Source organism: Micromys minutus, assembly GCF_963924665.1.
Source record: "Micromys minutus genome assembly, chromosome: 19".
NCBI classification, from domain to species: domain Eukaryota; kingdom Metazoa; phylum Chordata; class Mammalia; order Rodentia; family Muridae; genus Micromys; species Micromys minutus.
In genome coordinates this window covers 34133632-34158382 of record NC_137954.1, presented here as the reverse complement: position 1 = coordinate 34158382, position 24751 = coordinate 34133632, and the positions used below count along the sequence as shown (strand labels likewise).

At 44.4% G+C, this 24751-nt stretch overlaps 1 protein-coding gene across 1 annotated transcript; it reads left to right on the top strand.

The window, feature by feature from the left end:
- The first annotated feature begins 6 nt into the window (after positions 1-6).
- LOC308432852 (sp110 nuclear body protein-like) lies at positions 7-11962 on the top strand. Its single transcript, XM_080932690.1, has 8 exons — positions 7-61; positions 1245-1322; positions 2629-2709; positions 3559-3711; positions 5252-5332; positions 9484-9588; positions 10044-10186; positions 11690-11962. Exons 1-8 carry the CDS (start codon positions 55-57, stop codon positions 11741-11743), a joined length of 702 nt encoding a protein of 233 aa, XP_080788816.1. The 5' UTR covers positions 7-54; the 3' UTR covers positions 11744-11962.
- The last annotated feature ends 12789 nt before the right edge of the window (positions 11963-24751 follow it).

The window sequence follows — 24751 nt, the reverse complement described above, 5'->3', positions numbered from 1 at the left end:
AAGACTAACAAGCAAGATGACTCAGGAGCACAAGCTGCGAGTCCCCCTGGCACCATGCATGGTAACACTGGTTAAGGCTGGTTTAACTAGTAGCAGTCTTGTTTGGGGTAGCTTATGCCCACCTCCATTTTCCTACTCAAAAGAAAAGCCATTTGAGTCCTCTTGGTATGAGGCTGTCTGTTATTCCTGCTCTTGCTTCCAACTCAGCCTAGCACACACACACACACACACACACACACACACACACACCTAGAGACATAGAGTTGTAGAGAAGGCAAGGAAGCAGGACTGGAAAGGTAGACTTCTGGACCCACCAATCACAAAGTCCCCTCACACCTGCTAGACTTAGACGCTAAATGATTCCAGCGTCAACAGAGATGATTCCTCAGCCACAGGTGGGCTCCAGGAGAGCAGAGGACAAGGTAGGGCTGGACTGTGTGACCTGGCAGCTGTGATGAAGTCACAACAGTGGGTGACGCTCAAACAGCCCCAACAGAATGCAAGTCAGGCAAACAGAAACCCCGTTTGTCCCCAGCAGTGGGTGATGAAACTGATGTGGCTTGACTCTCCTTCCTTGATGTCACCCGACTGTGGGAACTGTCCTTCAGGACAGGCAATTATGCATCGTACATAGTACTAAGCACATATGATATTAAAATGATAGGAAAAGAAACAACTACAGAAGCTGCAGACAGTTTACAAAGTGCCTCAATTACCCGACCCTAAAGTAGCCAGAATTTAAGATAATTTTCATAACATTGTGTAAGCAGCAGACAGCCTTAAGGAGATGGACCTTTTTCTCTGTCATGGTATCAAGCCCTTCCGTTTTTCTTATTTCATAACGTATTTGCTAATAGCAGATGTTTAGGTAACAATAACAAGGTAGTCAGGATTAGGGAGATGGCTCGGTGCCTAAGAGCACTGGCCGCTCTTCCAGGGATCTGAGTTCAAATGCTACCACCTATAAAGTAGCTCACAAAGCATCTATAACTCCAACCCCAAGGTATCTGACACCCTCTCCTGGCCTTCGAAGGCCAGGTTCATGGTTCATGGACACACATGCAGGCATAACAGCCTTAGACATACAAAATTTTAAATGATAACAAGGGGGTCAGATCAAGGTGGAACCCTATGGGCTGCCACCCTCCCTGCTGTTTGAGTTCTCCAACTGACCTCCCTCTGTACTTTCTCTTCAGTCTGTTCTGACCTTCACATTCTGATATGAATTCTCTTTCTTTTGCTAGTGGTAAAAGACGATTCTCCAGCACCAAATGACCCGGAAATGCCCCAGGAAGCATCCTGCACACCTACAAACAAGAAAGGTACAGACATCCTTTTCCCATGGGATGCTGTAGCACATCTTAGCACCCACGATGCAACCATTGTGTTCCTGCAATGAGCATTTCCTCATTTTCTCCTCACTCTGACTTCCTCAAAGGCCTTGGAAAACTTATAGCTACCAAGAAGGCACTTAGGGGCTGGAGAGATGGCTCAGTGGTTTGAAGCACTGACTGCTCTTCCAGAGGTCCTAAGTTCAAATCCCAGCAACCACATGGTGGCTCACAACCATCTGTAATAGGATCTGATGCCCTCTTCTGGTGTGTCTGAAGACAGTGACAGTGCACTCATACATAAAATAAATAACTATATCTTTAAAAAAAAAAAAAGGCACTCAGACACATTGAACCAAGTATTATTCATACTCACTGAATTCCTGTCCACAACTGCTTAGTGTAACTGACACACTAACCTCCCTGCTTTCTGGTAAGTCATATGCATCTGTCATTCAAACCCCATGGTGGCAAGCACGTTGGATGACCACCTGGCTACCTACTCCCCATCTCGCCTTTGGCTTTCCCATCTTCTGCTCTGAGGTCTCACCATTCAATTAAAATGTGTTATTTGGCCTGGCAAAATGGCTCGTTGGCTAGAGGATCCAGCCAGCAAGCCTGGTGATCTGGATTCGATCCCTGAAACTCGTATGGTGGAAGAAGAGAACCAACTCATACAGGCTGTCTCTTGGCCTCTGCATGTGTACCATGGGACATGTGCTCGGGCCTCCACATACCAATAGATGCTGGGGGTGGTGATGATGATACTGATGATGAAAACATCCTGGAAGCCTTCCAGGTCTGTTTTCTCCCACCTCAGATCTTGCTATGGTCCTGTGTGCCTTCAAAGCTTCCTGGATCGCAGCCAGTGCGTCCCATACTTCACCTGCTCTAGTCTTTATCTCCTCATGCCTGATTATTTTTTTCCCCTTCTCAGTTTCTGAGAAATTTGGTTTCTCATGTCCAAAAGCCACCTGTAGGCCCTACCATTATCTGACCCTAGCTTAATTTCCCAATAACTGATTCAAAGAATTCTCATTTTAACACTTGTCCTTGAGGCATGCTTCTTCTAGTTCAACCTCTGATCTCTCCCTCCTTCCCAGATGATCCTTTAAAAAGGTTAGGCTTGGCGCTGGAGAAATGGCTCAGGGTTATGACACACACATATGCACACACGCACACACACACATGCAAGTGCACACACAACTAATGAGCAAAAAAATATAATTTTTAAAATAAAAAAAAAGATTGGCAGCTCTGTGAGACTATAAAAGACTTTGTTTCCTTTTCTTCTCAGCAAGAAAAAAAAAAGGTTGCGTCTGGTCACATCCCAAAAGAAGACGGCAGAGAAAAACGCCTCCTCAAACTGAGATGGCGGGTAAGCAGGGCTGTAGGTCTGCTGGAGCTTGTTCTGAAGTCACTGGGTAGGCACAGTTGCTCTGGGTGGCGCAGTGATCTGGCTTTAAATTTCACCAGACCTGTTTTGCTACTGAGTAAATGGTGAACTGGAGCTGGAATCCTGTCTTGATGGCAGGTTACACCATCGTGGTGAAGGCCGGAGTGTCAGGTTTCCTTCCGCCCTTCCGAACTAAAGGGTAAATAAAAGAGCCTGGGCCCTAGCCCTGAGAGGCAGTGCATGGGGAAAGCCCCCAGAAAAGCTTCCGAGAGGTGCCTGGTGGCCTTCGGATGTTGCCTGTCTGCCTATGGGTGCTACGTGGAAGGCCCTTCCTCACTGCCTGAAGAACCTCAGGCCTGTGCCTCACGGTCCATAGGTCTTAGAAACAGGAATCAGGACGCACGGTCCACCCACATCCTCAATCCCTTCATTTTTATTCATTTGGTTAATTCTTCATTTGTTTGTTTTGGTTTTTTGTTTTGTTTTGATTTGTTTTGTTTTTCAAGACAGGGTTTCTTTGGGTAGTCTTGGCGGTCCAGGAACTAGCTCTGTAGACCAGGCTTACCTGAAGAAATCAAAACTCACAGAAATCTGCCTGTCTCTACCTCTGCCTCCAAGTGCTAGGATTAGAGGGATACACCAGCTCTGTCCAGCTCTCTGGTTAATTCTTATAAGAGCTCCCTTGGGTAGGAGCATGTGATGATGGGGGGGTACATAAGAGAAAACAATGAAATTGAGATGCAGTGGTCTGGAAGGGAGGTGGAATGGGGAGCCTGTGAAGGAAGTGTCCTGGGAACCTCCATTAAAGCATTCATGAATCTGTCTCACCAGGAATGGCCTCACCTGGACTTGGAGTTCAAAAGAAGCTCAAGGTGGTGGTGAGTCAGAGGACCCTGAGGAAGAATAACTCATCTAGGAATGTGAAGGAGGTGACCAGGACTCTGAGGGCGAGGACACACTGTGCCCAGACATCCAGTTCACAAGGTAAGGCAGAAGGTGGCACCTGCCATTGGAAAGGCTCAGCACGGAGGGTCTCTTAGAGGTGGTACAGGGGTTGGGGGAGGCCTGACCTCAGTGTTAGCAGGAAGGTGTTCAGAGAATGAGGATTGTCAGGAGGGGGTCAAAGAAAGGCAGTGTCTACTGCAGCCAAGGAGTTTGAGGTAAAGAAACAGCCACAAGTCACCTCAGCTGAGACCTAAGGCAGAGGGTATCAACCCTTTAGGTTTTATAACCTTAAAGATTACTAAGAACTTCCCAAGGTCTACGTCTGTGTTGTTCATGTCTACCTATTTCTCCGTTGTTCATAATTAAAAACAATAATTTTTTAAAAAATCTTTATTTAAAGTGAAATAATTTGGTCACATGACTGCATAAGAGAAAAATTATTTCCAAAGAAAATCAAAATGAAAAGGCGTCAACGGGCTGGAGAGATGGCTCTGCGGTTAAGAGCACTGACTGCTCTTCCAGAGGTCCTGAGTTCAATTCCCAGCAACCACATGGTGGCTCACAACCATCTGTGATGGGATCCGATGCCCTCTTCTGGTGTGTGTGAAGACAGCGACAGTGTGTTCATATACATGAAATAAGTAAATTTTTTTTAAAAAAACATAGGTGTCAATTCATGTTACTGTAGCTCTCAGTGATGTCGGGCTCCGTGAGAAACACGTAGATTCTTAGAGTGGCTTCTGAACTCAGAACACCTGATGAGCTGCCATGGCTGAGGATGGGGGGAAGATCTGGCCTCACCTGGGGCTCCAGCCCCCTGCAAGGGCACTGCATGCTTTTAAGCAGCCCCATCATCTGCGAGCCAGACTCTGAATCCATATCTCTGAGCCAGACTCTGAATCCATATCTCTGGTCCTGTTGTTCTCTGTAAAGTAAAATGCCACACCAGCTGAGTATGGTAGCCCATACCTGTAATCCCAGCACTTAGCAGGCAGAGGCAGGAGGATCTCTTTGAGTCCAACCTCTTTGAGGCCAGCCCGGTGTGTATACCCAGATTCAGGCCAGTCAGAGCTACATAGTAAGACCTATACACATGTCTCCCAAAAGTAAACAAGAAAAAATGTTAGCCAACTTACTTATTTTTATATAGTGGTTTGGTTTGTTTGTTTGTTTATGTAGCCCTAGCTGGCTTCAAACTCACTATGTAGATCAGCCTGGCCTCAAACTCCGAGAGATACTTTTGCCTCTGCCCACCAGGTAGAGATTAGATGTGTGAACCTCACATACCTGGCTCCCCAACTCAGATGGGCCTTCTACTCACATAAGACTTTAAATTGCCTCAGACATTTGGAAAGTGTTGAACTATACCATGAGCTAGCAACACAGGCACATGCACACTCTTCTTGGGATGACTGTGGAATTTGGAGATATGACAGAATTATTTTATACTTAACTTACCCCTTCCCCACCCTTAGGAGAAGAGGCAATCTGGAGTCTGCAATCCTCAGCTCTGAAGTGAGGCCCTATGAGGTTGGGAGACATGCAAGAAACAGTGTTTCTTTCTTCTTTTTTCTTCTAGTGATCAGCCAAGAGGCATCAAAAACAAGAGGCAGAAAGAGGCCTCAGAAGAGGCCCAGAACAGCAGGAAGAACCGCACGTGGTAAGGATGGCACTCATGGGGCTCAGGATGCAGCCAGCCGGTACCCCCAGTCAGGGCAGCTCTCCCAAAGCCAGCTTTCACTGCCCTGAGGAGCCCTTTGGGATTTATTTTCTCACCACATGATAATTTAAGACTAACAGATAGACATGCATGGACTGTGTTTATAGTATGGGTCATCTTTTTCCCCTCCTGAAAGAATTCATGTTTGTCCCGATGAGGACAGTACTGCCACTGCTGGGAATCTGTGTTTGAGACCATTGCTTGCCCTACACTGGAAACCTCCAGCTTACGAGTCAGGGTTGTTTCTAGAAATCCAGTCTCTGGACAGACAGCTCAGAGGTTAAGAGCACTGGCTGCTCTTCCAGAAGACTCGGGTTTTGATTCCCAGCATCCAAATCAAATGGAAACTATTTTTTTTTTTTTTTTTTTTTTTTTTTGGCTCAAAACTATCTTTAACTCCAGTTCAAGGGGATCCAATGACTTCGGGCCTCTAGGAGCACTAGGCATGACCGTGTACGCAGGTATCCATGCAAGCAAAGCAACAGCCACAAACGGACACAATACTATGCAGAGACAGCCTGTGCTATTACAGAAAGACCTGTGGGCCAAAGGGTGCGTGTGGAGGTCAGAGAATGAGTTTTGTGGGGTTCAGTCTCTCCGTGCACCTTTATTTGAGCTCCTTGAATCCGATTCAGGTTGCCAGGCTTACACAGCAAGCCCCATTACTATCAGAACCAACTCTTGGTGCCACCACACATCTCTGGCACACAAAAGGTACTGCTTGCCTTAAGAACTGAGCATCTACATAGCTCTGGGGCCTTCTGTTTCTCCTCCGAAGTCTCTCTCCTACCTTTCCCCACCCTCTGCCTTTTTCTTCTTCCTCCTCCTCATCTTCCTCTTCTTCTTTATTTTTTTAAAAGATTTATTTATTTTTTACACGTAAGTACATATAATACTGTGTCTTCAGACACACCAGAAGAGGGCTTCAGATCCCATTACAGATGGTTGTGGGGCACCATGTTGCTGGGAATTGAACTCGGGACCTCTGGAAAAGCAGTCGGTGCTCCTAACAACTGAGCCATCTCTCCAGCACCATTCTTTTATTTTTATTTGAACACCGGGGTTATGCAAATCCCTGGGGATTCTCTTCTATGTCCTGTGCCTCCGTGGAACATGGACACTCTCCTGGCTCCCAGTAGCAGTCAGCACTTCACTACTTTGCAGATTCCGGTTCTTCTAGTTGATTTTCCTTAGTCAGCCTTATAGTCGTCCTTTCATAAGATAGGTCGCAGACTAATCCCTATTGAGTGCAGGGCACACTGTGTGCTCCCCACCAGTACCACCTCTTCCTCATACTCACCCAAAACAAATCCCACCTCCTGCTCTCTCTCTACTCCACACCCATAGAAACCACTTTAATAAGTATCGCCTCCACGAGGAAATATCCTCTGTCCAGGGGCATAGTCTCCGAATGTGACTTGCTCCCAGGGAGTTCTCTTCATAGCTCGGTTAGTTGTCTGTGTGGCTCCTGTTTACTGTGTGAGTGGCACTTGAGGTCAGAAGTGAATCAGACTTGTTTTCTGTCCTGTGTCCCACTCTCCCCCGCCTCTGTTTATACTTAAACAACTAACAAATCAGAACAGGAAGGAGGCCAGGGCAGTATTGATGCCCATACCAGGGCCTATGCTGCCCTCTGCTGGAACGTGATTGTACTGCGCATACTTCGGGACCATACGCCAAGGTTTGGTCGGACAAAATAAGTAAGTATATTACCAAAGCACTTTGTCATGTTGTCATTTGATCATCATGAGCGAACTCAAGTAAAAGGTAAAAGACTCAACGGAGCTGAAATACGCTTAGGTACTTCTGAGTGATTTTTTTCCTTACAACGAAAAAGCGAATAATCCCAGATGCCTCTTCAGTCTTTTTTATGAAACACTTGAGGAAAGCAGGAACCCAAACTTATGCTGACTTGTCCCTCGGCTTAGCATCTACCCTGGGCTATGACTGCTGGGTTAGCCTACGGTGCTTGTGCTATTAAAATTACTACTGAACAATTTTGGCTTTTTAAAAATCATACGCTCCTTTATCCTTTCAAAACGTCATACGTGCAGAGGCAGGTGGATCTGTGAGATAAAAGCCATCCTAGTCTACATGGTAAGTTTCAGGACAGCCAGGACTGTTACACAGACAGACCCTATCCCAAAAAAGTCATGCATGTATACAATCTGCTTTGATCAAGCCCACTTCCCCCTACAGCCTCCCCTGACTTCCAGCACATGCCCCTCCCATGTTTGTTTCTTGCTGAATCTAGTTAATTCTGGGCATGGAGCCATCCGTTGGAGCATGGGCAACCTAGGAGGTGCCACGCACCCAAGCAACCCCATAAAGGTCCTCCTGTGGAGGCATTTTGATTGATACAGAGTTAACTCTGGCCCATCCCAGGGCCCTCACACACTATCTCTGCTCCTCACTGTTCCCAGGTCTGAGCCGTTCACCCCATCTAGAAAGTGGATGACCCTTGCCTTCTTTTGTAGGAATGAATGATGCAATTCTTGGTGTTCTGAATCTGATTCCAGCCACCCCATGTCTACCCTTCACCCTCACCCTTAGTCCACAGGTGATGAAGTGCACAGGTCATCCCCGGACATTCCACCTTCTCTGATGTAGCCATAACCTTAGCGTTTCTCCCTGTGTCCTGGAAGTATCCAGGAGCTGGGCTTTGGGTTGCTAATCATGGTTTTTTCCAGTCCATTTCTCCCCCTTCCTTATCAGGCTTCCTCCACAGAAGCTCTTCACATCAGGAAATTGATTTCTATCTTTAATTGCTTACTTACAGGCTCCTGGCTATTTGCTCCCACTAATGAGGTCCTAAAGCAGCTGCTGCAGCTCCCTTAGAATAGGGCTGGCTGATGCTGAAGAGTCCCACACACGGGCTGCCCCTCAGGTTCCATTATTAAAGGCCTTGTACTGAAATGGGCAAATGAGGCTAGGCCAAACTCAGCACCAGTGAGAACTCATCAGAAGACTGCCCTTACTATTAAGGTATATGGCTTTAGAAATCCTCAGAACTAAAGGCCCATTGCATTTGAGATACAAGTGGTACCTGCAACAGGCAAATGAGGGGGTAATGCTCATGGCCAGACCCTGCACGTTAACTTGTTGCTCACAACACCCCCACACCCCCATTGCCCCTTCATCAGTTGCAAGCATATTCAGGACATTCATCTTTTTTACAGCTATACTTACTATAGGGAATTAGCAAAGATGTTTCCATGGAGACAGAAAACCATGGAAGATCCCCACACTGTGCTAATCTGCCCACCCTACAGGGTTTATAACAGTAGTTCAGGGTTACCCGAGACTCTGCTTCTTCATCAAATTAGGATCTGATAGCAGCAACCTCCGTGGTTCTTCTAGGAAACCGCAGAGCCAAGAGTCTGCCTCTGGCTCCAGATTCTCATCTGCTGTAGTGAATTTAAAAGGATGCTGGAGACTGGTGGAGACAAAGCAGTCCACACCTTTATCCACCTGCCTAGATGCCAGCCTGGCTCCTCCAAAGCTGGGCATCCTTTGGGGTTCTTTAGATCCATGCCCTCTGTTATGGAAACTCCTCCTCTCGCCGATAACACTCCTGGCTCCATCTTTTCAAAGTAATTAATGTTAATTAGCATCTTCATATCATTCTTTCCTTTTTCATGCACACACACACACACACACACACACACACCACACACATACCACATACACACACACACATCCTTTACTCTTTTAGTAAGCATTAGAGACAAGAGAGAGTTGGGTGCCATGTTCTTCTCTTACATCAACCTGAAACTCAACACACATTTTCGGCACTTTCCTCTGTCTCCAAGAGACAGCCCTGCATGAACTCTCTCTGCCTCCCCAGTGAGGTTGGAGGGGAAGGAAGCAGGAACTACCAACAGCTATTTTTAAACCCTTTCGCACGTGTTTTAATCTAATCCTAACCTGAGATCCCTGCTCTGAGGTTCTGAGCTGCCAAGTCTTTCCAGGTGCGCTTGGCAGACTCATCCTGAACTATCCAGAGCTGGGCAGTGATGGCGCACAGTGGCGATGGGCCTCACCCTCCAGTGCAGAATACTTCACTTATCCAAGTCTGTTTGTTCTCCCAGTTCCAGAGACGTCTAAGGCCGACGCTGTGGATTTCCTCTCTCCCACGCTGTCCGTGACCTGTGGTAAGGCCAGAGGGACTTTGTTCAAAAATAAACTGAGGCAAGGTGAGTGCCTGCTCTTCTAATGCTCCAGTCCCTGGATGGAGGGTGGGCAGGAAGGGAGGAGTGTGCCCGTTGGGTAACTTGTCAAGAAGCAGACCCTGCTAGCCTGGCTGCAAGGGGAGGGGAGCTAAAACAAAACAAAACAAAAAAAGCTTCCCAAGAGGGGGTTTTCAGACTTTTCCATGGAGATGTGTCTGGAAACCACATGAACTGTTTGTCTGTGAGCCCTAAGAAGTGGCACTGTAGTGTCCTTTCTACAAGAATCTGGCCTGCCTCCCTCAACAGCCTGTAGGGATTGTCGTCCCCTTGAAGCTGAGAGAGGAAACCTCTGTGCCCACCCTGAAGGAATCCCCTCTTGACCTGGGAAGGTGGAAAACCACACTGGGGAGGCTCAAAGGTTTGTGGTGGAGTCACAGAGGATCTGGTGGGTCCTGGAACAGCCTGTCTTTTCCTTACAGGATCCTCAAATAAGTGCATTCAGAATGAGGCAGGAACTTGGTTCACTGTAAAGGAATTTTTAAGTGAAGGTGAAAGGGCCAGGTCAAAAGACTGGAAGAAGGCTATACATTGTAACGAGAAATCGTTAAGAGCTCTGGAGCAGGTATTATAATCACCAAGGGTGATGGGTTCATATCCTAGAAGAGTGGGTGGAATTTCAATAGCAAAAAAAAAGTAGACAAATTCCCATTTTGACTCAACAGCATGATTTGCAAAGAGCCAGATGTTCAAACAGAGTTGTGGGTGACGAAGTTAGAACCTAATGTAAGCAGAACAAGCTGAGAGTAATGGAGGCCAGGGTTTTTGTGACCAAGTGCGATTTCAGAAGCTTAGCCTGGTAGGTTTGAGTAGGTCGATTGGAAGGAAACTGGCTGCGGTCAAGAATTCCTTGTGTCCTCGATCCAATAAGCCTTTACTGAAAGCCCAGTTCGTGGGGACCCAGTGAGACGTTTTCAGCCACCTCAACTGTGGCAGTCTCCCCTCTACACCTTATGGCACTCTCTTTCTAACATGCAACAACTGCAGAAGGTGTGAGTTGTTGCAGTTCCTGGGCACAACCTCCCAGTAATACGCAAACCATTATCACAGGGTGCTACCCAGTGTGAGTCTCCTCCTCCGGGTACCCAGGCTCATTACACACCCAGTTGGACTGAAGGGAGGGAAACTTAGCCGGGGCAGATGGGTGCAATACAGGATCTTTGTTGGTGGTTCACAAGAAACAGCCTTCTCAAGAGATAGCTCCTTTAATTGAGGGTGTGGTAGGGGGAACAAAGGCTATTTAAACTTTTGAGGAATGGGTACAAGGTGAATATACATCATTAACCAGAGCCAGGGTTCTGGGAATGCCTTATTTGGATGGAGAGGAACTCTGGGTGCTTGCTGGACCTGCTCTTCTAAGAAGAGGGGAAGTTTAACCCGTAACCCGGTTCTCCGGGCTAAAGGACCGCCTCAGAGTTGGCAGAGGTGGGAAGTGTGAGGCTACGTGCATCTAGACATGCAGGGCCAGGGCAGGGACGGAACAGTCCTATTCCTGCTGGTCTCAAAATGAGATTTTCAGGGTTTGGATATCCCTCGACCTCACTCTTACTCTGGCCTTCCCCCTCACCTCTCCCCACCCCCGCCCCAGTAACCACAACAGGGGCACCATGGGTAAAGGTTCTTTAGCTTCGAAACCTGGGTTTGATCCCCAGAACCCAAGTAAAATTGACTGCACAAAGTTGACCTCTGACCTTCATGTGTGCACTGTGCTATGTGTTCATCCCCATAATAATAAAGGGTTTTTTTCTAAATAAATGTCAAATATCACAGGAATGAGCAAGTATGGGTTTTACCTGGAGAGGAAGAATGGAAAAACAAAGTGGGAAAGGGACTGAGAAAGGAGAGCTTGGGTCTTAGGTTTAAGTCAAGGGGAAAGTTACTTTATCACTAAGGGAAATTTTTTTTAAAGGGAGAGGTTAGGGGGGCTCATTGCTCTCCCCCCTCCAACCTGAGGTATCATACCTAGTCTAATATTTAGACACAGGTGTTTCCTAAAGAGGGAGACGTCAATATCCACAAGAGAAGAAACTTCCAGAATAATCTCACTTGTCAACCTTTTCTCTTACAGAAAGGATTTTTGTCCTGTACCTCCGAGAGTAAGCCTCAAAACCAGGGTGACTAGTGGATGGACTCCTGACGTACGCTCAGCTGCCCTGTGCTCTCGAGCTCTCCATGTCTGAACTTTGTCTTCGAGCCTCTGAGTATCCCAGCTCTGAGGCCCTTCATGTTCGTGCAGGGAAACGTGTCATAACCGGCCCAGCACCGGGTACACGCTCACAGTGCCTTTGTTCCCAGCTGACTTGCAATGGATAAGTGCAGGAATATAAGAAAATAAAGATAAAGCCGCTGGAATCTATGTGCCTAGAAAAGATGTCTTGCTATTAAAAGAACAAAAACTAAAAATGTCAGAAGGAGAAGGCTTTAGTGCAAGAAGCAAGTATGATACCAAGTATGACTCAGTGCCACACATTTCGTGCTTGTGAGTAAGGTGATCCAACCAAGCTTTGTCTGCAGAGACCCCCTCCTCCTCCAGGGCAAATGGCACTAACCACCAGCCTTCCTTACCTCTTAGGTGTGTTCCCCAGACATGGTCCTACCTGTGAGCTCCCTTCAAATGAGCAGAGGCAATGCTGTGTCTCCTTGCCCAGGAGACAGGCCTGACCCTTGGCCAATTCCATTCAAAGTTTAAAGCAAAGACTTCCCCGGGGTCACTTACAACATAAACCGTCCTTTATCATGTCGGTCGGAAGACTCTGGGATCAAGAATGCTTAGTGTGTGGTTGCTACCAAATTCCACTGATATTATAAAATATTGATACAGGTACTGGGTAAACTGAATCTCTATCATTAGCCATGTATGTAAGTGGTTCTCAGCCTGTGGGTCGAGACCCCTTCGGGGGTTGAATGTTCTCTTCTCAGGGGGTCACCTGAAACCATCTTGAACACCAGATGTTTACACTACAATTCATAGTGGTAGCAAAATTATCGTTATGAAGTAGCAACAAAAATAATTTTATGGTTGGGGGCCACCACAGCATGAGGACCTGTACTGAAGGGTCTCAGCATTAAGAAGATTGAGAACCATATGGTATTTGGAGGAGAGACTTAGGAGGCAGCGGAGCCTAATGAGGCCAGGATGGTAGAGAGAGCCCTTGTCCGTTAGGACTGAACCTGTTTACGGAGAAGGCGTAAAGCCAGGTGGGCAGCTCACATCTACCTGCCAGCACGGAGAACGACGCAGCCACAGACTTAGACCCGCATTCATAAGTGTGAGCAAGCGACTAGAAACCTGCAAATTATCAATCTAAGAACAGACAAGCCAAGTGGTTTCCCGACATAAAGAGCATATGGAGGAAGGGAGCAAGAGGATGAATCCAAGTTCAGCTCAGCCCTTCTCTGTTCGATACAGGACCAGGGAAGGATGCTCTCACATATAGTTTGTGCCCTTCCACTTTAATCAGCACAATCCCTCACACGCATGCCCAGAGGTAAATAAGGCCTCACAGATATACCCCGTGGTTAGTCTCCTAGGTGAATATAGAACCTGTCAAGCCATTGGCATTAACCATCCCAGGGATGTAAGATTTTCAGGCATTTGTTTCCTTTGCTCCCTTGTTCTGCTGGGTCAGCACTTTTTTGACAGTAATACTGGTTGCTTATGAGCCTCTGCATGGATGCGGAGGGTTATGGGGTCTGCTTAGATCCAATGCAACTCAAATACCAAGTATATGGCGATAACAAAAACATGATTATTGTCATATTGTCATCAAGCATCTCTTGACTGCTCAGGGGATAGAGAACAGATGCGGGAGCTGAACTGTGACCCCAGGCCGAATGTCACAGAGATTTCAAGTTGAAATTCTCAAATGTCTGTGCCAAGTGACAGTTACATTTTTCCATCCATCAGGACTGAGGGGTAGGGGATTTAGGAATCCTAGAAACATTCCTTCGTGGTATCCTTCTGTTCTCACCAGTTGGTTTATTCAACCTCGGCGGACAACTTGTCTTAGCATTCACGTCTCAATTTGCCAACCAGGATGTCAGTTGTGTGTGTACATGTCTCTCTCTGCCAGGCAGGGTGTCTGTTACCCAAAGAGGTCTTGGGAACTTAAACCTTAGTTGTCCACTATTCTATATGGAAGCCTTACTTTAAATGGCTTCAATTTGGTTCCTTCTTACATAAGAAAAATAGGTTTATGTTTCGATTCAAGGGCAGCTTTTCTCCCCTACTTTAAGAATCTTCGTGGAGCTGAGTTCATGAGTCAGCCTTCCACAGTTTCTTATATATGGCCATTTAAAAAAAGACCAACATCCTAATATACCTATTTGGTATACTTGGTGGACCTTGTGGGAGCAGAAAAATATTAAATAAACTTAAAATGAGCACCCACAGGACTGAGGATGGATTTGGGAAATGAGAGACAAAATCAGGATGGAGTCCTAGCTCTGTGGTGTATGGAAGTTTCAAAGAAGGAGCAGGTGCAGTTGGAAGATGGGTTATAGTCTAGCAGGATGAGTTTGAGCCACACCTAGGGAACCCTAGAGGGGACATGGCTGAGCATTAGAACAGGAGGAGCTGAGGAGAGATGAGACACCACGAAGCTGAGGACACAGGTGGAGAATGGACCTGCAGCTGGGGAATGACTCTGATCATCTGGACAGATCGTAGCCATGGATGGAAATCAGAGGGAATGATGCAGAAGGACGGGCTTCTTGCTCCTGGAGGCAGAGACGGCCCCGGCACAGAATGATTGGCCCTATCACCCTGGCTACTTCCCTTTTCCCACCCACTCACCCAGTGGTGGCCCAGTCCTCAAGCCACACTCACATCTGTCCCTCAGATGGTCACAAGAAATTAAGAATTTCTTCTAATTTCAACCGTTGTCATGGTGCAACTCTCTAGACATGGTTAGTCTGTATAAGAAGATAAAAGCCCTGGAGTGCCGCCCAAGACTGTAGAACACTAACCCACCACTAGAGAGCACTGTGGGTCCCTCCTGACACTGGAATTCGAATTCAAAGTAAACTAGAAGGAACTTAAAGCCTTTTAAGGAAGCAGGGATGCTCTCAATGGCTGTCATCAAGCACAAGTAACATAGGAGCCACCAAGAATGAAAGTAAGCTTACCAGAAAATTAAGAATGGCAAAGAACAACAAACCAAATGGTCTTGTTTGGGTACATGTGTGGGAGGGCCCCTTAGGATGGTAAGAGGTCTCTTTTGCTGTTGGCCACAAGTGTAAAGCCTCACAGCCAGTGTAATGAAGTGGCCGAGGTGTATACTGTATGTTGTGATGTGGAGGGGACCTGTGTGGTCTCATTTCTTATTTAATCAGGTTGCCTCTGGTAGCAGGTCCGGGCTAAACATCCCAAAGCTGGCTCAGACATGTATGCTAGACCTTCCCATCTCCACACATGCTTTGGTTTACTTGCAGAAGCTGAAGGACAAGGATTGCATTGAGAGGCCAAATCTCTTAACTTTAGACTCCATGGTAGAGAACCTGACCTAGGTTTGAACTCAGGTAAACTAACAGGCTGGTACCTAGCTTTAGTTTCCAAGTTGTCCCCCAACAAAACTCATGCCTGGCTCCAGTCTCTAGGCTAATCCCCAACAAGACCAGCATCTCCAGGTTATTCCCCCCAACAAGCCTACACCTCCAGGTTGCAAGCCCACCTCCTGCCTAACAATCACCAATGCAGAAGGGAGCAGAAATTAAGTTTATGATATGACTCCCATCACGAACCAATTATGTTAAAGGCCATAGTAACTTTCTAATTAGATGCTTGCATGTTTATCTCCTGCTTCTTGCTTACTATAAAGCCTTGATCCAATAGATATTCAGGGATCCCTCACCCCCAAAACTCTCCTGAATGATGGCAGCGTGTTGGAGGGTGTGAGCTAGCTCAAATAGAATAAGGACCCTCTGTGAGTTGCATCAGATCAACTCCTGTCTGTTCTGGAGGGGTTCAAACCTTCCCTGGCACCACAGCATGAGAAACCACAAATTTCAGGTGGCTTTTGGAACTGATAAAGAAATTTTGATCATATAGTCCTCGGAATCAACATAAAGGTAGAACTCAAGCTGTCGGGTTTTCACAGGAAGCATCTTTGCCCACTGAGCTCTTTTCCCAACCCTGTGGTGGATATTTGAGTTATTTCCTCCTGGTGTTGCTTTCTCTTCATATGACAGACCGCCTGACAAGAAGCAACTTAAGAGGGGAAGGATTTATTCTGCCTCACAGTTCAAACATAATCAAGGCAGAGAAGGGAGAGGAGTAGATGCCAATTGGGCTGTGGTTGTGTGGATATGGGGCCATTTGTTCACATCTTGTTGGTCTAAGAAAGCAGAGAGACACAGGAAGTGGGGCCCGCCTAGACCTCAAGGATCATCTTCCAGTGACTCACTTCCTCCAACTAAGTCCCACCTCCTAAAGGTTCTGTAACATCTCAACGCTATCAACTGGAGATCGATCCAGTAATCAGTGTCTTTGGCACGAGCCACTGGCAGACATTCATAACTAAATAATAACATGCTGCCGCAGCCTCCCTAAATATGTTCGTCGATAATGCAAATGCATTTAGCCAAAGTTTTAAAATTCCTAGAGACCTAACGGTTTAAACATTATCGAAGAGGTCCAAATTCTCTTCTGAGGCAATCTCTTAAGCTAACCCCTCTCACACACCTCATCAGATATCATCCGGGTTCCTCCACTTTGCTATAACTGCCTATCCAACATTCCCACCATGTATTGGAAGATTGCCTTAATTTATGATTTTATTGTATCACCATAAAAATTCTTGAAATTGTTGCCACATTGGTACATGGTTTTGGGTGTAACCTAAGTCTGTGCTCCTAGGTGGTTCACATTGGTACATGGTTTGGGGGTGACCTAAGTCTGTTCCCCCTGTGGTTCAGTCATATTTCACTCTAGACAAAATGATCTGCCATTCCCCCAGAGATGAAAGTTTTATTTTTGCAATTTGCACCCTTCTCCCAGCAACTATTTCCCTCAGTTAGTCTCACATCTCAAGGATTACGCAATTCCCCACCAGCTGGCATCCAAATATTTCAGTTCATGAGTCTGTAGGGAACGCTAAATCTCTTGTCTCCTGAGAATAACGCTTCAATGGAAAATATGCTAGGATTTCTTTAATGTTCTGCTTCTGACTCTTTTGGATCTGTGTCCAGAAATGACATTGCTAAATCATTTGGCAGTTCTATGTTTAAAATTTTAAAGGAAACTCCATGCTTCTTTCTATATTCTTACACATTTTACAGTGCTACTAACAGTGGGCCAATGCTCCATTTTCTCTAAAACCTTGCCAACACATTGTCTTCTATTTGTTTGGTTGGTTTGGGTAGTTGTCAGCCTAATGGATGTGATGTGATGTCTTTGTGTCTAGTTACTTTCTAATAATACAGAGTCTTCTGATAGTTTTCACCTCTAAAGAACGATCTCAGGTCGTTGCATGTGATCCCCTGAACTATATTGTCTAGCTCTGGATTCACTCTTTGGTCTGGAGGAATATTGCAGGAAACCAAGAAAATTCTACTTCCCTGTGGAAACCTTCAGGGACCCTAAAACTAACCAGCTTAGAACTCTACCTCACCAATCCCATTCCAGTAAGAGCTGCCCATCATCCCAATTGATCTGCCTGGGACATCCTACAGAAGTGACTTGTGCATGGTCCCCTGAGCTCCACCGTCTATCTCTGAGCTTGCTCTTTGGTCTGGGGAAACCTTGTGGGACCCCAAGAACATCCTGCTTCTCCATGGTTAGGACCCAAAACTAACCAGCTTGGAACCCTGCTCTACAAACCCTATCCCAGTTGGTTCTACCCACCATGCCAGTTGGGTTGAACTGGGATGAGTAGGGTCCACCCAGGACATAGCCTACACAGTGGGGGGCTGCCTGAGACACAGCCAACAGAGTTGAGTACCCTGACCTGCATTGTCTGGCTCACAACTCTCCCACCTTCCTGAGAAGCTCTGCTGCCACTAGGATCATCCAACCAACACCAGGGAAAACCAGATGCCTAAAGGACAGTGTAAGAACACAATCAACAAGACCCAGGGCAATATGGCACCAACAGAGCCCATCTTGCTACTATAAACCCTGGATATCTTAATGAAACTGAAGTACAAGAAGAGGATCTTAAATCCAGTTTAATAAAGATAATAAATACCTTTAAAGAGGACATGAGTAAATTATTTAAGGAAATACATACATATATATATATATATATATATTCAAGCAGGTAGAAGCAATAAAAGAGGAAGCATGGGATGAGAAAGAAGTTGGGGAGTCAATAGCCGCAAATAATATAAAACCAAAAAAAGCCCTATGCTAAATGGTTTTAGTACAGAATTCTTCCAGATTTTCAAAGAAGAGCTAATGCCAATATTCTTCAAACTATTCCACAAAATAGAAACAAGAAGAAATATTGCCAAACTCATATTATAAGACCACAATCACCCTGATACCTAAACCACACAAAGACTCAACAAAGAAAGGAAATTTTAGACCAATTTCCCTTATGAACATTAATGCAAAAATACTCAATAAAATGTTCACAGAACAAATCCGGAAATACATCAAAGACATCATCTACCAGTAGGCTTCATCCCAGAGATACAGGGGTGGTTCAATATACAAAAATCAATCTACACAATCCACCATATAAGCAAACTGAAAGGTAAAAGCTGCATGATCATCTCACTAGATGCTGAAAAAATGTTTGACAAAATCCAACATCAATTCATGATTAAAAAGTGTTGTCAAGAGCTGGGATTCGAGGTACATACCAAAACACAACAAAGGCAGCATACAGCAAGCCAATATCCAACATCAAGTTAAATGTAGAGAAACTTAAAGCATTTCCATTAAAATTAGGGACGTGACAAGGCTGTCCACTCTCCCCCTATTTCTTCAATATAGAGCTTGAAATTCTAGCTAGAGCAATAAGACAACTAAAGGAGATCAAGAATATACAAATTGGAAAGAAAGAAGTTCAAGTATCAATATTCACAGATGATATGAGAGTATATGTAAGTGACCCTTTAAATTCTACCAGAGAACTTCTACAGCTGATAAGTACCTTCTGCAAAGTAGCTGGATACAAAATTAACTCAAAGAAATCAGTAGTCTTCCTCTACACAGTGATAAATGGGATGAGAAAGAAGTGAGGGAGTCAATAGCCACAAATAATGTAACTCTAACCAAGCAAGTGAAACACCTATAGGACAAAAACTTCAAGTACTTTGAAGAAAGAAATTGAGAAACATATTGGGAGATGGAAAGATCTTTCATGTTCATGGATCATTAGGATTAACATAGTGAAAATGGCCATCTTACCAAATCAATCTACAGATTTAATGCAATCCCCAAAATTCCAACACAATTTTTTACAGACTTTGAAAGGACAATTCTCAACTTTGTATGAAAATAAAACAGAAAAACTAAAACTATCCTGAACAATAAAAGAACTTCTAGAAGAACTACCATTCCTGACCTCAAACTGTACTACATAGCAATAGTAACTAAAACTGCATGGTATTGATATAGAAACTGGGAGGTGGATCAGTGAAATAGAATTGAAGACCCAGAAATAAACCCACACACCTATAGACACTTGATTTTTGACAAAGAAGCTAAAACCATACAATGGAAAGAGAAGAGCATTGTCTTAGTGAGGGTTTCTATTCTTGCACAAAACATCATGACCAAGAAGCAAGTTGGGGAGGAAAGGGTTTATTCAGCTTACACTGCTCATATTGCTGTTCATCACCAAAGGAAGTCAGAACTGTAAGTCAAGCAGGTCATGAAGCAGGAGCTGATGCAGAGTCCATGGAGAGATGTTACTTACTGGCTTGCTTCCCCTGGCTTGCTCAGCTTGCTTTCTTATAGAACCCAGGTCTACCAGCCCAGGGATGGCACCACTCACAATGGGCTGGGCCCTCCCCCCTAGATCACTAGTTGAGAAAATGCCTTACAGTTGGATTTCATGGAGGCATTTCTTCAAGTGAGGCTCCTTTCTCTGTGATAACACCAGCTTGTGTCAAGTTGACACAAAACTAATCAGTACAAGCATCTTTAACAAATGATGTTAGTCTAACTGGATGTCTGCATGTAAAAGAATGTAAATAGGTTCATATTTACCACATGAAGCTCAAGTCCAAGTGGGTCAAAGACCTCAACTTAAAGCCAGATACATTAAATCTAATAGAACATAAAGTGGGGAATAGGCTTCAACTCATCAATACAGAAGACAACTTCCTGAACAGAATGTCAATGGCTCAGGCACCAAGGTCAAGAATTAATAAATGAGATCTCATAAAACTGAAATACTTCTGCAAGGACACCATGTGACAAAAACTTCAAGTCTCTGAAGAAAGAAATTGATGAATATATAAGAAGATGAAAAGTTCTCCCATGCTCATGGATTGGTACATTAAAATAGTGAAAATGGCCATCTTACCAAAAGCAATTGGCAGATTCAATTTCTGTAAAGACATTGTCAAAGCACACTGTCATTAGGACAAACTGACAGCCTACAGATTGGAAAATATTTTTTACTAATCCTACATTTGACAGAAGGCTAATATCCAAAATATATAAAGAACTCTGCCAAGTCCTGCATGGTCGTAGAAGGGACAGTGTGACATGAATCCTGCCCCTAGAACAGAGGCAGCAGATTTAAAGGCTATTCCTCAGTTTCTGATCTATTAGATTTAGTGTATCTAGATTTATGTTGAAGACTTTGATTCATTTAGATTTGAGTTTTATGCAGGGTGATAATAGAAGCGACACCCTACGAGTGTTGATGGTTGCTGGGTGTGAGGCTGTGTGTATCAAAATACATATCTGTTCATTCATGTTCCTTCTTTGAGAAATATTCTCCCTGCCAAGGTTATCTTATCAGGAATGTCCTCTCTGCCAAGGTTAATGACTCCATGATTATCAGAGACAGCTTGAGTCTGGGAGGTGAGTGTGCGTCTAATGTCTCAGCAAAATAGTAGAATGCTTCATTTAGGACAGTCATTAAGGTTGTGGGAAAGGACTATGACAACATGAGTTCAAATATATATACTTTCTCAACTATGCAAAATATAAGGATGCCATATGAATTGTGTGAGGGGCTTCACGGACCTAAAAAACAGAGGCAGCTTCAGTATGAGCCATCTTGTCAGAAAGATATTAAGGAAGGAAATAAAGAAATTTAGAGAGTGGTGACTGCAGGACAAGATCCCACTCAGTTAAGTTTGTTGTGTGTTCTTACAAAGGCAGGCAGATTCCTGAGTTCAAGGTCAGCCTGGACAGAGCTAGTTGAGGCCCAGGCATGGTAGAGATCCCACCCAGTTAGCTTATTGTCTGTGCTTCTAAAAGCAGGCCAATCTCTGAATTCATTTGCCATATTTTTTTGTTTTGGTTTTTGGTTTTTGGTTTTTGGGTTTTTTTTTTTTAATGTACTTGCTGTAGTTTTTAAGAATCAAGTGGCTATGGTCATAAAATGTTGATTCATGGAATAATCGAAAGGAAACCTCAAGTAAATGACTGAATTGATTTGTAAATAAAAGGCGGGGCTTTGGACTACAAGAGCAATCTGGACAAGCTCATTGGAGAACAAGCAGAGCTCTGATTTAAAAAAAAAAAAAAAAAAAAAAAAAAAAAAAAAAAAAAATTTGCAGCTACCCAGAAAGAATTGCTTGGAGAGCAAATATAGCTCTTTTAAAATTTTTTTAGCAGCTTTTCTAATTTTGGTTAGAAAATTCATGAGCTATCCAAAGAGCTTTTAGAATCTTTTCCTGCAAAACAGAGCCATCTTGGGCAGAGATAACTGTCTCAAGCAGAGAGCTGTCTCAAGCAGAAAGCTATCTTGAGCAAACTACAGAGAGCTGTCTAGAGAGCCATCTTGAGTGAACTACAAGGTTCTCAGCTTGTACTCATGATTTGAGTTCTACTCATTCTTTTGGTGCTGCTGAGCACCCCTTCCTCAGAAACCTCTCCAAGCTGAGTCTGGTCCTTAGAAGAACTCAAGAAATTAGATGCTAACAATCCAAATAACCCAATTAAAAATGAGGTACAGAGCTAAACAGAGAATTTTCAACAAAGGAATCTCAAATGGCTGAAAAGCATCTAAAGAAATATTCAGCATCCTTAGTCATCAGGGAAATGCAAACCAAAACAACTCTAAGATTTCATCTTATACCCATAATAATGGCTAATATCAAAAACTCAAAAAACAGCACATACTGGCAAGGTTGTGGAGCAAATAAAAATACACCTTTATTGCTAGGTGGAGTGCAAACTGTACAACCACTCTGGAAGGCAACTTGGTGGTTACTCAGAAAATTAGGAATAGTTCTATCTGAAGACCCAGCTATACCACACCTGGACTTTTATATGTGCTACCATTTCACAAGGACACTTGCTCAACTATGTTATTAACAGCTTTATTCATCATAACTAGAAACTGGAAACAACCTAGGTGTCCCTCAACTGAAGAATGGATACAGAAAATGTGGTTCATTTATACAATAGAATACTACTCAGCCATTAAAAACAAGAACATCATGAATTTTGCAGGCAAATGGATGGAACTAGAAAGTATCATCCTGAATGAGGTAACCTAGACCCAAAAAGACATGCATAATATGTACTCACTTATAAATGGATACTACCCATAGAATATAGGATAACTATGTTATAATCAACTGACCCAAAGAAGGAAACTAACAAGGAGAGCCCAAGGGTTGAATTTTTCTCAGAAGGGAAACTAAAATAGATATTGGAGGCCAGTGGAAGGAGGGAACTGATTGGAAAAGGAGATAGGAAGGGGAGAGGGAAGGTGGGGGGGATCATACATAGAGCAGGGGAGAGAGAAGGGAGATCAGTGGTAGAAGTGGGCAACTTTTAGGACATGTCAGAGACCTGGGTTAGAGGGTCTAATGGGGGTGACTCTAGCTGAAACGCCTAGCAGTAGGAGATATGGATCCTGAAGTGGCCATTTACTATAGCCAGAAGGACTCCAGTGGAGGGATAAGAACAGAAACCTGCCCACAAAACCTTCAACCCAAACAAAATGTGTCCTGCCTACCAGATATGCAGGGACAAAGATGAGGTTGAGAGTACAGGAATGGTCACCCAATAATTGCCCCAACATGAGACCCATCCCATGGGCAAGAACCAACCTCTGACACTGTTAATGTTACTCTGTTATGCTTACAGACACAAACAAAGCTAATAGAACTGTCCTCTGAGAGGCTCCACACTGCAGCCAATGGAAAGAAATATAGAGACCTACAGCTGAACATTGGATAGAGCTTGAGGACTCTTATGGAAGAGATGAGAGAAGGACTGAAGCCCCCAAAGGAGATAGGAACTCTACAGAAAAACCAATATCAACTAACCTGGACTGTTAGGGGCTCTCACAGACTGAACTACCAACCAAAGAGCAAGCACAGGCTGGACGTTGGCCCCTGCTCATGTGTAGTAGATGAACAGCTTGATCTTCATACAGGTTCTCAAAAACTGGAGCAAAGGCTGTCCTTAAGCCTGTTGCCTGCCTGCCTGTGGATCCAGTGCTCCTAAATAGAAGCCTTGTCTGGCCTCAGTGGGAGAGGATGCACCTAGTTCCCCAGTGGATTGATATGTAGGTAGGGGGGATGTTACACCCAGAAAAGGGCTTTCTATCCTCAAAAGAGAAGGAGAAGGTGGAATGGAATGGGGAAAGGACTTGTGTGATAGGGTCCTGGAAGAAGAGGAAATGTTGATATTGGTTTGTAAAGTCAATAAACCAAACTGAAAAAAAAAATCTCAATTTAATAAACATGATAGATAATATCCCACACTTCTCAAAATATATCCTTTTCTCTAATCATCAGGAACTTATGATTTATGACTTTCTTTATTTTCTTACTACAAAACAGTCTGGAACTCTTAGGGTTTTCTTTGTTTGTTTGTTTGTTTGTTTTTATAGTGCTTGAAGTCAAATCTGTGGCCCTATGCATGCAAGGCAAGTCTATCAGTGACCTATGTTCTCATCCCAGGAGTATGTTTCATGGGTATGTCAGCTACATTAGAATAATTACATTATTAAGAGTGCATATGGTATTAAGCTTGTTGGCAGGTTTCTTTCTCATTGTTTTCATTATAGCATCTTAATACCTCTCCTGGCTTGTTGGGATAATGTTTTTCTCACTTTGTATAAAGGTGTGTCTCTGTACTTTCAATTGTTAATTCTGTAAAGAGGAATGAATGCTGTCAGGATATTGGTATTGTCATTTCTATGCCCCATCACCAGCCTTCAATTTGTAAACACTTGTCCTTCCACACTGGCTCTGGTACTCAAAGTTCAGACCGCTCTCTATGCCCAGAGGCAATCCAGAATTGTTTCAGAGATGGTCTCGAGGCTGATCGATTTTAATAAAGATCTAACAGCCAATAGTCAGAGAAGAAAATGGAGGGAAGAACTTGCAGACAGAGATTTGTGGGAGAAAGCAGAAATGGGGGATTCAAGAAGGACATGGAGGGAACAGAGAAAGGTATAGAGCCACATGGTGGGTCATTGGCTAGTTAGTCCGGTTACCTTTAGAGTAGACGGGAGACTGCCCAAATAAAATGCCTGAGCTTTAAACTATAATAGAAGCTTCCATGTCACTCTTTATATCACTGGAGGGCCCATGAAAGTCCAGCTATATTGGCTATTTTTATATCAACTTGACACAAGTCTTCAGAGAGGAGAGAGCCTCATTTGAGAAAATGTTTCCATAAGGTCAAGCTGCAGGTTATACTGTAGAGTAGTTTCTTAATTCGTCATTGATACTGAAAATCCCAGCCCATTGTGGGTGCTGCCATTCCTGGTCTGGTGGTTCTGGATTCTACAAGAAAACAAACTGAGCAAAGCCAAAAGGAGCAAGGCAGGAAGCAGCACCCCTCCATGACCTCTGCATCAGCTCCTGCCTTCAGATTCCTGCCGTATTTGAGTTCGTGTTCTGACTTCTCCCTGTGTTGGACTGACAAATGTAAGCTGAATAAACCTTTCCCTCCCTGAGTTGATTTGGTCCTGGGTGTTTCATTACAGCAATGGAAACCTCAAGACAATACCCTACTCTCTGAGTGACTTCCTTT